Source organism: Papaver somniferum, chromosome 3 (assembly GCF_003573695.1).
Source record: "Papaver somniferum cultivar HN1 chromosome 3, ASM357369v1, whole genome shotgun sequence".
Classification (NCBI taxonomy): Eukaryota; Viridiplantae; Streptophyta; class Magnoliopsida; order Ranunculales; family Papaveraceae; genus Papaver; species Papaver somniferum.
In genome coordinates, this window is record NC_039360.1 from 93,131,843 (window position 1) to 93,144,863 (window position 13,021).

At 34.8% G+C, this 13,021-nt stretch overlaps 1 protein-coding gene and 2 long non-coding RNA genes across 3 annotated transcripts; 2 read left to right on the forward strand and 1 right to left on the reverse strand.

Annotated features, from left to right (window-relative positions):
• Positions 1–876: 876 nt before the first annotated feature.
• LOC113361486 lies at positions 877–3,076 on the reverse strand. The gene is made up of 2 exons (XR_003365143.1): positions 2,648–3,076; positions 877–1,285 (listed from the first exon to the last, which is right to left on the reverse strand). It is a non-coding gene; the product is annotated as an uncharacterized LOC113361486 (long non-coding RNA).
• A 4,120-nt stretch (positions 3,077–7,196) lies between these two features.
• LOC113362251 lies at positions 7,197–7,846 on the forward strand. Its single transcript, XR_003365657.1, has 3 exons — positions 7,197–7,267; positions 7,563–7,663; positions 7,810–7,846. It is a non-coding gene; the product is annotated as an uncharacterized LOC113362251 (long non-coding RNA).
• A 915-nt stretch (positions 7,847–8,761) lies between these two features.
• On the forward strand, positions 8,762–10,352 carry LOC113361487. Its single transcript, XM_026604723.1, has 5 exons — positions 8,762–8,844; positions 8,932–8,982; positions 9,070–9,132; positions 9,210–9,281; positions 9,398–10,352. Exons 1-5 carry the CDS (start codon positions 8,821–8,823, stop codon positions 9,524–9,526), a joined length of 339 nt encoding a protein of 112 aa, XP_026460508.1. The 5' UTR covers positions 8,762–8,820; the 3' UTR covers positions 9,527–10,352.
• Positions 10,353–13,021: the final 2,669 nt, after the last annotated feature.

Here is a 13,021-nt window from a genome sequence, read left to right on the forward strand (position 1 = left end):
CGAGTTTTGGAAATCCCAGGAGAAATTCTCGGTCGAGAACTTCCGTCAGTTCGCGGACTGAGTCTGCGGACTGGGTTCGCGGACTTGGCAAGCCAATTCCACAATCCTCCCGATTTCACTTGATCAACAAAGTTCGAAAACTTCGGTTCAAGGAATACATGGTTATGTAATCTAAACTCTTATTTCAATCATTGAGACATTCTCGGAGGACGCTATGTAGCCGTTATTCACAGACCGATTCACGTCAGAGCAATTCTCAAAGTGATTGAAACTTTCATGACTTTCGTCACTAAGCGAAGATAAACTTGATCAAAGCGAAACGCTTTACCAACACACGATTTCGAGATAAAAGATAAGCAATGAATGCTCAGCTCGAAATGTGAAGTGTGTATGATCTAGTCTATATAGCATACGACTTTTGTCTCATAAGAAGTAGGAGATAGAATAGATAGACTTTTGAGTGATAGATAAGTTCAAGTCTCCACATACCTTTTTGTTGATGAAGTTCCACGGTTCCTTGTGTAGATCTTCGTCGTTGTCGTTGAATCGCCATGAAGTCCTTGAGCTCAACTACACTTTTCCTATCTTAGTCCGAGACTTAGCTATGTAGGCTAGAAATCAAGGCTCATAGTTTTGATCACTAACATTGACAAACATGCTTGAGATAGCAACGCATGCAAGGTTGACCGAGCTATGCTCTAATAGGTTCTTTGTTCTATATCAAACTAGTATAACACGCACGCGCGATGCGCCTGCCTTTCCATTTCAAGACCAATTTTCTTTTCTAACGTGTCAATGGATACCCCTGTTCTCGTTGGCATATGTTCCAAGATAGGGATCCCCGTTCACCTCATATCCTCCTTGCATACTGACTAATTACCAATTAAAAATCCACTATTAAAGAAAATTATCTATCAATCCAATCCCATTTCCAAGTACAAATGATATGTTCATAATCCCTCCTTGGAGCATTAATATCTATTTAATATCCCTAACAAATAAGTAAGCAAAAGTAATAAACCAAATATATTATACCACGATCGACCACTGTACGAATAGCAATATAGCATTTGCTGCTGCAGTTCGGGCTCAAGCTTGTAACAATTTATAACTCAATGAAATGACTGAAAACCACTTCCACCAAATTATTTTGAAAATTGAGAAATTCTCTTGAGCAACTATTGATTGTTGCACCATTATGTTGGGCAGTATAAGTTTTGTATCCAATTTCCAAGATCAATCCATATTATCCAATATACATTGTTTGTTTACCTCATGTATGTACCTGCAGTTTATATGTACGCCTGTTAGAACCTCAACGGGATTAGAAAAGAAAAACTACAAAGGAACATTGTAATAGTAGTAGCAGTAGTGAAAATAAGTACAAAGGTTTGTAGCATCTACCTAAAGTGAAACATAACAACAGTAGTAAGAGTAACTAGCAAAAGGTTCTTAACGCAAAAATTGGGACATGCATTCAAGAGTAAGAGTTAGTAAGAGTAGCTAGCAAAAATTTCCTAGTAGTGTTTTTATTTGATTTTGGATTGAATAACAAAGTGTGAAAGAATCAAATGTCTTTCCAGTATTGACATTTGATTGACTGTAATTGTTCATAAGAAACTCATTGTTTTGTATTTGATGAGGACTGGACGACTAAAGTAGGCTTCAAATTATAGGTTTACAGTGACTATTCAAGCCTCATTATAACAGGTAGATGGTTTCTTGTTGGAAGATGGAACTAATCTCAATCCTAACGGGCAAACACAATAGTCTAGTAAGTAAACAAGTGGGATAAGAAAGTGAAAATTACACTAACTCTCATTATCCAATCAATTGCAAAAAAAAAAAAAGTTAGGCGAAATTTCATTTCTGATTATGTATGGAGAGAAAATTAGGATTCTCATAATCATGATATTTTAATGTAATCCAACACATAATTGAATTGGTTACATAAAGGACGATTTGTTCAATGGATGAATCAATATCTGCATTGACCAAGCAAGAATAGTTTAATCATAAAACGAAATTGTGTAGCCATGTTTGCGAAACTATCAATAAATCGATTTCTGCAGTGGTCAGGCAAGAATGGAAACTTTATTAATATCAGGAATTGGTACTGATCCAATAAGCCCAAAAATAAAGTAATTTTTTTAATGACAAACATTGATTTTATTCATTCAAATATTTCTACACAAACTACTACCAAGTTTCTACCAAATTTTCTAGATAATCGAAACTGGTAGATGGTTTTAGTCATTGATTTTGGTGACAATGGAAAAAGAAACTCAATTGGTTCCATGGTATATTTTCAGTCAATCAAGTTTCTTTATGCAACACAAATGTAACCCTCGCTATAACAGGTACATGGTTCCTTGTTAGAAGTTGGAACTAATCTTAATCCTAACCGGCAAATACAAAATATCAGTATTATTGAGTCACTATTGAATTTAACTAAAATTCCCTACTGATTTCTGACCGGGATTCAACTTATTTGAGTTTCTTTATGCAACACCAATATCGTACGTCTTAAGCTTCAAACTTAATTTGATTAAGGAACCAAATTTGAACAGAGAGTATGTTAAGGAAGAGAAATTGAAACCAATATTCTAAATTCAACTAGTATGTTAAGGATGAGAATTTTACTAACCAATTTAGCAGAAGACAATGAGCATTGTGAAGCCCTTTGAAGTGGAGAGAATAACTTGCGAAACCCTAACCCCAAATTGAGATTTCCAACTTTTCTGTAATCGAAGAAGTAAGTTTCCAATTGACTGTAAATTTAATTCAATCAGTTTACCCCATTTTCTCAAACTCTCTCAAAATTTTGGGTTCTAGGTTTTGATTTGAACTTTTGGAGTATTTGTTGTTATGAGAAGATGATAAAAATCTAAAACAAACTAGAATCAATTCAATCAATTCATGTTAGTGTGAGGAATTGATGAAGGTGATAAAAATCAAGAACAAAGAAGAGGTTACTATCGAGAAGAATGAAACCGAGGAAGAAGAGGGAAGAGAATTTTAGCAGAGAGAAAACATGAAGATATCATTAACTGGAATATGATGTTGAGAAAATTGTTCTCAATAGGATTCGAACCTAGCGTCTCCTAACATTATTAATGCGCCGAATGACAAATTCACCCTTTGCACTCTTTTATCATTAGCTCCTGCATATTGTCATTTTGATTTTCAAACTTTATATTCAGAAATTATGTTGGTAATTAAAAAAAAAGCTTCACCAAAAAGGAAGGTTTCACCAAAAATACCTCTTTTCTTTATAGTGGAAATTGAATTATCAATATACTATGACACAGTTGCCTTTTTGGGAGGGACAAAGAGCGGCCAGGATGGGTTCTGGAAACACAACTAGAGGCCCTGATTTCGTGGTCCAACAGAAGGAAGGTATCCTCCGTCTGTTTACTTAGTTGTAAACATATCCACCGTTCTTTGTTTTTCTACGCCATACAGAAGGGTCTGAAAAACGCTGCAATTGACACATACACGTATTGATCCTTAACCGCTTGCAAAGAAAGTAGGAGTGGTTTTTCTAACTTACTTATACATAACCGATCCACTATATATCATCCCCATTTTTGATTAAAAGCAGTTTCAAACTCTCCATCTCTATCTTCCTCTATTCCCAAAATTCTCCTTTTAAATTCAATTGTGGTAATTTCTGCCTTACAATTTGATGATGATATTGAATTGCTTTTCCATTCAAAGCACCGTTTTGGTAAAGTTTTCTGTTTTTCTGACATTTACTTTTAAAATCTCTTTGTTCTTTGCAGGTGTGTAACTATCACTGATCTCTCTCAAGGTTCATAACTACAACTATTAACCCGGTTCCTGCTCTTGATACCGAAGGAAGGACGCAGTTTTCTAGGACTAATGGATGTCAAATGTAGGCATGGCTGGACAACGCACCGGATGACAGAAAAAACGACTTCCTCTTTAAGAATTCTACAAGGAAAAGTTCGTCTACCATTACTCCGTGAACCACCTACAGCCTTGACAGAAATATATGACGGTAACGACGCCACATCAACTTCGTTTCGGAAACACATTCCAGAGTATGATGCAGCAAATGCATTTTCCAACCTCGGGTGCAAATTAGATACAAAAGCTTTGAAATGAAGAGGTTCGAGACTTCAACACCAGTAATATTTGGTCGTGGAGAATGAAATGGATATTTCATAAAACAAAAATGTTGGAATTCTATGCCAACAATATTTTCTTTTCCTATACTTTTAATATTTGTGGGTTTTTACTGTTGAATACGTGTCATGTTCATTTTCTCATGTCTTCTACTGTTGAATACATGTCGTCTCTGGATTCTTCGTTTTCTCTTCCATCCATTCTCTTTTCATTTTAGTTTGAAGAGTATGTCCGATGGCAAGTGCAAGTGTGCAAATAAAGTGAGTTTGCATTCTCCTGGTGCGGTGACTTATTGCTGGGAGGAATTATCAACTTCAAGGGATTGTTCATGCATTTTTTTCACTGTATATTATGAAAGTATTCATTGAGTTAATCTTTGCAGTTAAATGATTTTACAGGTTTGATCTTCCTTGAAATCCCGTGAGGTTTCTTTGCGTTATTTTACGCAAAAAAAGTTATCTTTTGCACGAACAGTTCATATCTCAATAAATTGCAATTCTATTTGTTATATTTTAAAATACGCAAATTTATTCTTAGTTTGTTTAATTGAATTGAAGGAATTGTTATCACCTGCTCAACCGTCACCTGTGTAGGATTTCTTCCTAATCAGTGAAAGATGATCACTATCAAAATATTACCGAATCTTATCAATTGCCTATGTCGATGTTCACATTATGTTTTTTTTTTCATTTTTCATATGCATTTCAAATTTAATGTTGCATTATGTTCCGAGTTGTTTAGTGAACGCCTGTGTAAAATTAAGTTACTAAATAGTGGACCTAATGTTTTGGACAATAATCTTCTTTTCTCGGCATTAAGTGATGATAGTAAATACGTAAAGGGAAGAGATTGTGGAGAATGAGGTGACATTACGTGGAAATAATAATAAATTATTTGTAATTAGTATTAAAAAGAAAAAATGACATTACACATTGTTAAGATTTCTCTTTTAATAATGAATCAACTGTGTTTGATGTTGCCATGAATGTGCTTCTCCTTGCCATTTTTTTTCGTTGTTGTTGTTGAATTGAATTGGACATATAATATACCTGTACTGCGGGTGCTTTCATTTCCGTTTGAAATATTCGATTAGTACCGATAGTTTACAGCGCAGTCTTGGATGATAGAATCTGTCTTGCTATTAGAGCCGGTTAAGACTTGCTCAAACTCTTCGAAGCCGGTCAACACGTGATCGCCAGATTGTTATACATTATGTGATCAGACGAAGTTTGCTGGACCAAGTAACCAAAATAATATCATTTTGCATTGAATTAGAAAGTTATTCATATTTCTTTTGTAATCAAAAGATATTAACAACTACAACAAGAATGCAAAACGACCAGCAAAGTTATCAGTTTAATTTATGGAAATCAATATCGAACAGGAAAGGGCTACCGAAATATCGAAGGCGCGGCAAAATCATGAAATTCATCGCGGCATGACTATTAACAAAATCATAAAGTCCGTCGCGGCATGACTATTAACAAAATCATCGCATACGCGTTGCATATGCGATGACTATTAAAAAATCACATGGACAATCGGTGAAGTATGTGGAGATTGATTTACGTAGTCCAGTATTTAGCCATGGTCAGCTATATGTCGCATTGTCTAGGTGTACTGCTGCAAGGAAAATTACTTTATTGTTGCAAAATGAATCAAATGTGTTTTTAGGTCCGGTAAAAAAAAATATAGTGTATCCCGAAGTATTATTGTAGAATTTGATGCTTCTTTTAATTTTCTAGATTGTATCGTACATGTAATTTATAATATTTCTTTACATTGGATGGTTTTATTAGTTTGTTATTGTAGTATTTCGTGAAAAAAAAATCCCCTCATAAGAATATCCCCAATGCTTGCACCAATCCGGGTTTGGTGAAAACACAACTATTGAAAACACAACCATTGTTAAGATTTCTCTTTTAACTATGACACGGTTGCCTTTTTTGGAGGAGACAAAGAAAGGCCGGGATGGAGTCTTGGAAAGAAAAATAGTGGTGTGGATGAATTTTGAGCTCATCCACCGTTCTTTGTGTCATTAAGAAAATCTTGATCGCTCATCACTAATCTATAACAGACTGGTTTTTTGGACCATCCACGTATCTCCGCAACTCCCATTTCGGTTACCATTTGTTTTTCTGGATTTTCAACTCCCCATAATTCCCTTACGAAACTACCTGAACCTCCAAGCCTATTTTTTCTTCTCAAAAATTTTAGTGAGATTTGGGAAACGCAATTTCTTCTATCAGATCTTCTCTCAGATTTCTTCTCTCACATAAAACTGCTATCCAAAATTAATTTGTTTTCGAACATCCCAGAACAGCATCAGTCTCACCAATTCAACATGTAAGTTTCGCCTCCCTTCTAACTTCCGTTTACAATTTTTGCCAATGGTGGTTGCCGATTGATTCATGCAAAGTTGATTAGAAGAAATCGATTCTTCTTTCATTGGGTTTTCAATTTCGGTTTCCATATTAGCTACACGTTTTACGTATGAAAATGCCTCTCATTTTCTCTGTTTATTTTAAGTTTCGATTTCCCTTTTTAATGCTACCGATTAATTCAATCAATTGGTTCTTAATGGTTTGGGTGGAAAGTAGGTTTTTCCCATCACAGAAGAATCCTTATTCTGTCAAATAATTTTAGAAGGATTTACAATGATTTTGAGTGGAAAAATTAATCGTTGATTTTAATGTTCCAATTCTTAAGCTTTTGTGAAGAAATTTTTGTTTGTCAAATTCTTAGGAACTGATTTGAAGTATTATTAAGGTTGGATCTTAGTGATGAGTTCTTTGGGTGTTGCCTTTCACGCGAAATAAATGGGTCTTATATATTCCAAATGCGAGTTGAACTTATATGGTTTTAGATTTAACATTCATTTTTAATTTGGGGTTCTTAGTATCACCTGTACTTTGTTAACTGAATTCGGAATCCTAGAGTTCTGATCATGTTTTTTTTTTCCTTTCTAGCAGACAATTTTGAGTTGCATGACAAGAAGAGGCTGTTGCACCTTTTTTGGTGTTATATCAAACCTAATTTGATGTTGTTCACAAATGGTGCCATTTCAATGACCTGAAGTGGATTGGCTTTGCGGCTTAAATAGTTTTGTATCTAAGTATGTTTCAGTAACTATAACTATCTTTGTTGAGCTCTATTATGAGCTGTTGTGTACAGATGATAACCTAAATAGGAGTAGATTTCAAAGGTTTTTGCATGATTGTCTCATTAAGATGAAAACAATTGGAAAGTTGAAAATGGCATACCTAGATTTTTGTAATCCAATTAGGGATTACTTTTCCATACTAATTTGTATCATACAAGCTTCTTTCGTTCTATGTATCTGAACATCTATTTGTTCTTAATTTATCGGAGTACGGATATTTATAATGCTTATTTTTCTGAACTTGCAGGTTGTTCCTCCTGCTGAGTATCTAAATTGTCTTGCTGCACTTATTCAAGCCATAACGTTGACGCTGAAAGTAAATTCTGGCCCATCTACAGTTGCACGAAGGTTTTATAATGTTTCGATCACTCATAATATTTGATTTGTTATTTGATTTTTTTTTAATGCCAGTAGCTACCCAAATATAGAGCAAAATGGCATCACGAGTGACCTGCACAATCCGTTTCCTGACATTTGCAACCTTTCTGATGCAGATGTGTTTGGTTTCTTAAAAAAAGACACCAACATCTAGGTGCTTCAGAGGTCCGGTGGGCAATAAACCCGAATGCGCGAGATCACAATTGAAAATCTCAGGTGAACTCACTTTAGTTGTTCAACACTGAATTTCTCATTCTTAAATCCGTTAGTGGATATGCATAATCAAAATCTTATTTCATATAAAAAATTTAACTAGACGTGTGGTGCATAGTTAATGAAACTAGGATATCAGAACGGTACATTGACGAATGGTGTTCTGATTGAGGTATTGACCTATGTTGGTTTGTATTCATTAAGGTTGCCGTTTTTTTTTTCTTTTTTCTTTTAGGTGATAAAACATTTAGGGTTTTGTTTTAAACTATTGGGTATAATTTTTTTTTCAGTTTTGCTAGATTCATGGATGCAGTGAGATATGTCCACAATTGCATCTTTAACACCCTTAATCGCACGAAGAAAGTGATGAAAACTGTTCCATACAAATGGCAATCCACAGTGCCTGTTACATTTATGCACAACTACATCTATCAAACCAGCAATCACAGGAAGATTGTACGAAATAGTGTGACCGGCCCGGAATTTGGAATACCATCCTCAACTACATCCTCAACTACAGGTGAGTTTGTAACAAAGCTAATTCAGTTACACAAAGAGAAAATGCAAAAACAAAGATGGGATGCAGCCATGCAAGTAGAAAATATTAGCACATCAAAAACGAAAGGAACGAAAACAAGAAAGAATACATCAAAGGTACTTTTTAAAGATTGTATTGTTGATTCTGATCATATCTTATTTTGGTTTAGGCTATTGAAATTTGAAAGTCTGTGGCTGAGTTTTCAGGCCAAAAAAAGTGTGGTGCAGCGAAAAACAACTAATGGTTTCTTCTTGGACACAAATTATCCATGTTTATCTATATATGGCGAGGTATGCTAATTCATTGGCACACGGTTAGTTCAACAATGATTAATACCTACTTCTTAGTGTCTCACACTTTTTAATTGCTGTAACAGATGGATCGTGACTTAGATTACGCGGTAAGAAAATCCAATAATCATATTTTTAGATGTCTACCATTTTAGCTTTCTGACTGTCATATTAACGGAAACTCTCGATTTCACAAGATTAAACATTTAGCAAGGAATGGTGTTCTGATTTACTTCCATGATATGAAGGTTTGTTCATCTTATGTTTTCTATCAGTTTTATTTTATTTTATTTTCCATGAAATGTGATCTATTTTCAATGATTTGATGATAAAAGCCGATTGAGGACCGGCTGATTGTGACTGATTCGGGGAAGGAAAAATACGTTGCTACTCCCGAGGTAAACGATATCACATTTTCAAACATTCTTACCAGTAATTTTGTTTTTTATATACACAAAGTTACAAATTTTTGTAGAAAGACCGGCAAATGGGAGACAGAATTTATCTTAGTTTGCACTATGGGCCTCAATGGAAACAAAAACATAAGGTACTACTCAGATCATTCCCATTAATTTTTTTCTATCAATTGAAGCGAATTTGCTAAGACTGCGACAATGAAATTATTTATGAAATGCACAGAACTAATGAATTGCTTATACTCAGATTGTTGTACGTGCTCCTCATTGGCGACACATGCTCCTCATAAACACTTTTACATTCTCAAACGTGGTGAAGAAAATGTACCCTACAAATGGAAAGACGTCAATTTCCCATATATGCAATGACTATTAATAAATCACAGGGACAATCGGTGAAGTATGTGGGCATTGATTTACGTACTCCAATATTTAGCCATGGTCAGCTATATGTCGCATTGTCTAGGTGTAGTGCTGCAAGGAGAATTACTTTATTGTTGACCAATGAATCAAAGAAAGGCCGGGATGGAGTCTTGGAAAGACAAATAGTGGTGGTGATTTTGTAGTCCAACAAAGGGAAGGTTTCCTCCGTCCGTTTCCATAGGTATAGACTTATCCACCGTCCTTTGTGTTTCCAAAAACACAAATCCTAGAAAATTGAAAACCGCTCAGTCCAGATTGAACGGACGCAAAGCAACCTCCCTTTGTTTCGCCCCATTTTGCTTAGGTATCTTTTATACCGGTTGTTCTTATAACTTCCCAAGATATGCCAAAACTGCAAATCGTTACGCTATTAGTCTAAACGGCAAAGAAAATAAGGATTACGTTATCTTAAAACTCAAGTTTCAGTTTGTGAATCCGAATAAATTTCATTTTCATACATTATCATCGGATATCGTGAATGTAAAAAAATATCGGATCGTCTCAAAATCGAAGTTTAAGAGAGGCGATTCAATCATTTTTTCGTTCAGATTGTTTGTTTCTCATAGTTTCGGTTAGGATCTGTAAGTAGTTTCTATCATTTTATCTATTATCATTTTCTTTTCTTTTTTGATAATTATGAGATACTGGATCGTTTTGTATTTGTCGAATCTTTGATTCGATTGTTTTGAAATGGAAGGGATAATCCACATGACGTACAGGGAGATCAGCAGTTGCCAGTTTTTTTAGATTTTCAGTTTCGAATTTGCTTTTCTGATCACTTATTCACTGTCAATATTGTTTATTTTAGTTCTAAATGATTGTTTTTTCTTTTCTTTTTGGGTGATGTTCAGTTTTTATCATTTATGTTCATTCATCCTATTTGTAATTGATTTCTTAATGTTTGTTTACAGTAATCAACTTCAATATTACGATCAAAATGTGAACTTTAGCCTAAAATCAGGTTGTTGTTTTTTGAATTCATATCCTATGTGTAGTTCAAGAATGGTAGATCGTATAGGTTGTTGCATCCTTGGAAATTATAAAGCTTCACTGTGCAACTTCAACGTCAAAACTTCATTATACGTGCAATTTGGTAACTTTCTTAATTTTTCTATGAACAAATTTATTTTTCTGAACTATTTTTTGAAATTATTTTAGAAATTTTCAAAAATAACGTTGTATTGGGTTGGGAAATTTTTAGTAGCTAATGTGCACACGTCCATTGCGACCAATTTGTAGTAGTTGTATCATAGTTGTATCATGTAACTTCGGCTTGCATCAGAGGTGGTTGGTTCAATTTATGAACTTGGTTGTATCATGGTTTGTTCTGGAGATGACTACCCTTCTTTTTCTTTGCATTATGACATGATATAGAGAGACGTCTGTGTGGTACACTTAGAAACTGTAGTTACCCTTGCATTAAAGGACGAATTTGTTTTAAAAGCACCGTCATGAGAAAAATTGAAGGTCACATAAATGACTTCCTGTTTATGTAGTTGACTTCCTGTTTATGTATGTACTGCCATACTGTAGACAAGGAGAAGCTCCCTACGTAGGACGAGAGCTCCATGAACACTACCACACCTACTGTGGATGCACATAGGGCACAAAAGCCATTACTAATCTTTTTATTATTAGAAATTGATCAAATTAGGATAGTTCGCTACTGTGCTCTCTGTTAAACTGAGTCTCATTATGTTTGCAGGAGGGTTCGTGGTGTTGTCTTGGACCTTGGTGTAAGCTCAAGATGTAACTTACTCTGATGCTTTTCAGTTCTATTAACTTCAGGTTTATCCTAAGCAAGAACATACATCATTTTCCAAACTAGACGTATACGGATTGAACAGCCTTTGGCTTCACAACATCTAGACCAAATTGAATAGTTTCTGTTGCTTATTATGGTGTACTGCTTCTTTAAAAAATGATGGTTTAATGTCTTTCTGGTGTCCAAATGATGTCCAAATGATGGTTTAATGAGTTTTGGGAAAGACAATTACTGGTCAGTTTCCATGGATTTCCAGAAAGTCTCAACTTATCCACCGTCAGTTTCCATGGAAAGATCCATACCTTCCACTGACATCTATTTTCATTTCAAAAGAGTCGTATGGATTAAGTCTTCAACGTGGTTTGCGGTTTTAAAGGTGATAATAAGCGAGTACATAACCATTAAGATGGCCTAAAACTCTTCAACTTCGGTAAATTGATTAACGGTTAAAAGAATGGCATAGTATCGGAGTGTATGAGTCGGTATTGAATGGATACAAAAGTTAAGGAAAAAATGAAAAAATGAAAAACTAATAACTGTGCACACCCACTACCTTGAAGTTTCATGATTTGTATCTTTCCAGTAGTGGGATCAGTTCAAAACGATGAAGTTTTCTTGAGATCATTACTCTATAAATAGACTGATTAGGTGTTCTTAAAACAAAATTATAAAAGTTCATTCTCTGGAAGGTTTAACATGTGAGTACTAGTCATTACATCGAAAATTATATTCTGCACTCTGTTCGATTTGATTTATTGGATTTAAGCTATCCTAGTTTCAAATCTGGGAAGAAAGTGAAAAGCGACTAGATTTACCTCAAAGAATTTTTTTTTAGGTGATCAAATATTTGGATGAAAGACACATGAAAAACTTACTATCATCCATCAATTTATTGATCTAATGATGGCCTTTAATTACCCATCTTATAGTTTAACAAATCCCATAACCAGGATGACAAATTAAGAAGTTTTCCATTTTTTCATGGTGGGATGCGGATCATCGATCGACTGTCTGATTAGAGCTTATATATAAAAAAAAGGATTATTAACCTTCATCTTACAACACCTTATACACTAACTACATTTTTTATTAATGAATGCAGGAGACACACGAATCATGAGAATCAAACAAATGATGGAGTTCACATGCTCTATAATGGACATAATTTGACTACCCAAGTTATCGTAAGCATAATTTTGGAAATTTGGTTGAGTTGTTTGTTTTATACTGTTTAATTTTATTTTTTTTAGTTAACATACTTTAATTTTTATGTTATCAGCATCCGTCAGTTGCATATAGGACAGTGATTCTCGAGAGGTTAAAAGATGTGCATAGTGAGACAACAACCGAACAGCTACCGCGGTGTGTTGTTGCGGGTCCACCGCAGGCGAGAAATAATCTAACATCGACAACATCATCTCGAAGATCAGCATCCCAAAGGCGACGACGTGAGATAGAAAAACAACACAAAGAGATGAGAGAACAGGAACATCGTGAGAAAGGAGCACAAATTGAAAGAGAAGCAGATGCAGAACGACGACGAGCACTAAAGGGAAAGGGAAAATCTATTACTGAAGAGGTGCGCATACATAGTAATTAATTGATTTTATTGTTAAAATTTGAAAATTTACAAATTTATTTACCAAAACTATAGAATCCTCCATGCAAACGGATGCGCCCGAG

What these genes read in the sequence shown, in the direction of transcription:
- LOC113361487 (XM_026604723.1), top strand. Translation starts at nt 8,821, where the DNA reads ATGGATCGTGACTTAGATTACGCG. An exon ending in ATCGTGACTTAGATTACGCG is followed by an intron (nt 8,845 to 8,931) that starts GTAAGAAAATCC and finishes CGATTTCACAAG; the next exon opens with ATTAAACATTTAGCAAGGAA. An exon ending in AATACGTTGCTACTCCCGAG is followed by an intron (nt 9,133 to 9,209) that starts GTAAACGATATC and finishes AAATTTTTGTAG; the next exon opens with AAAGACCGGCAAATGGGAGA.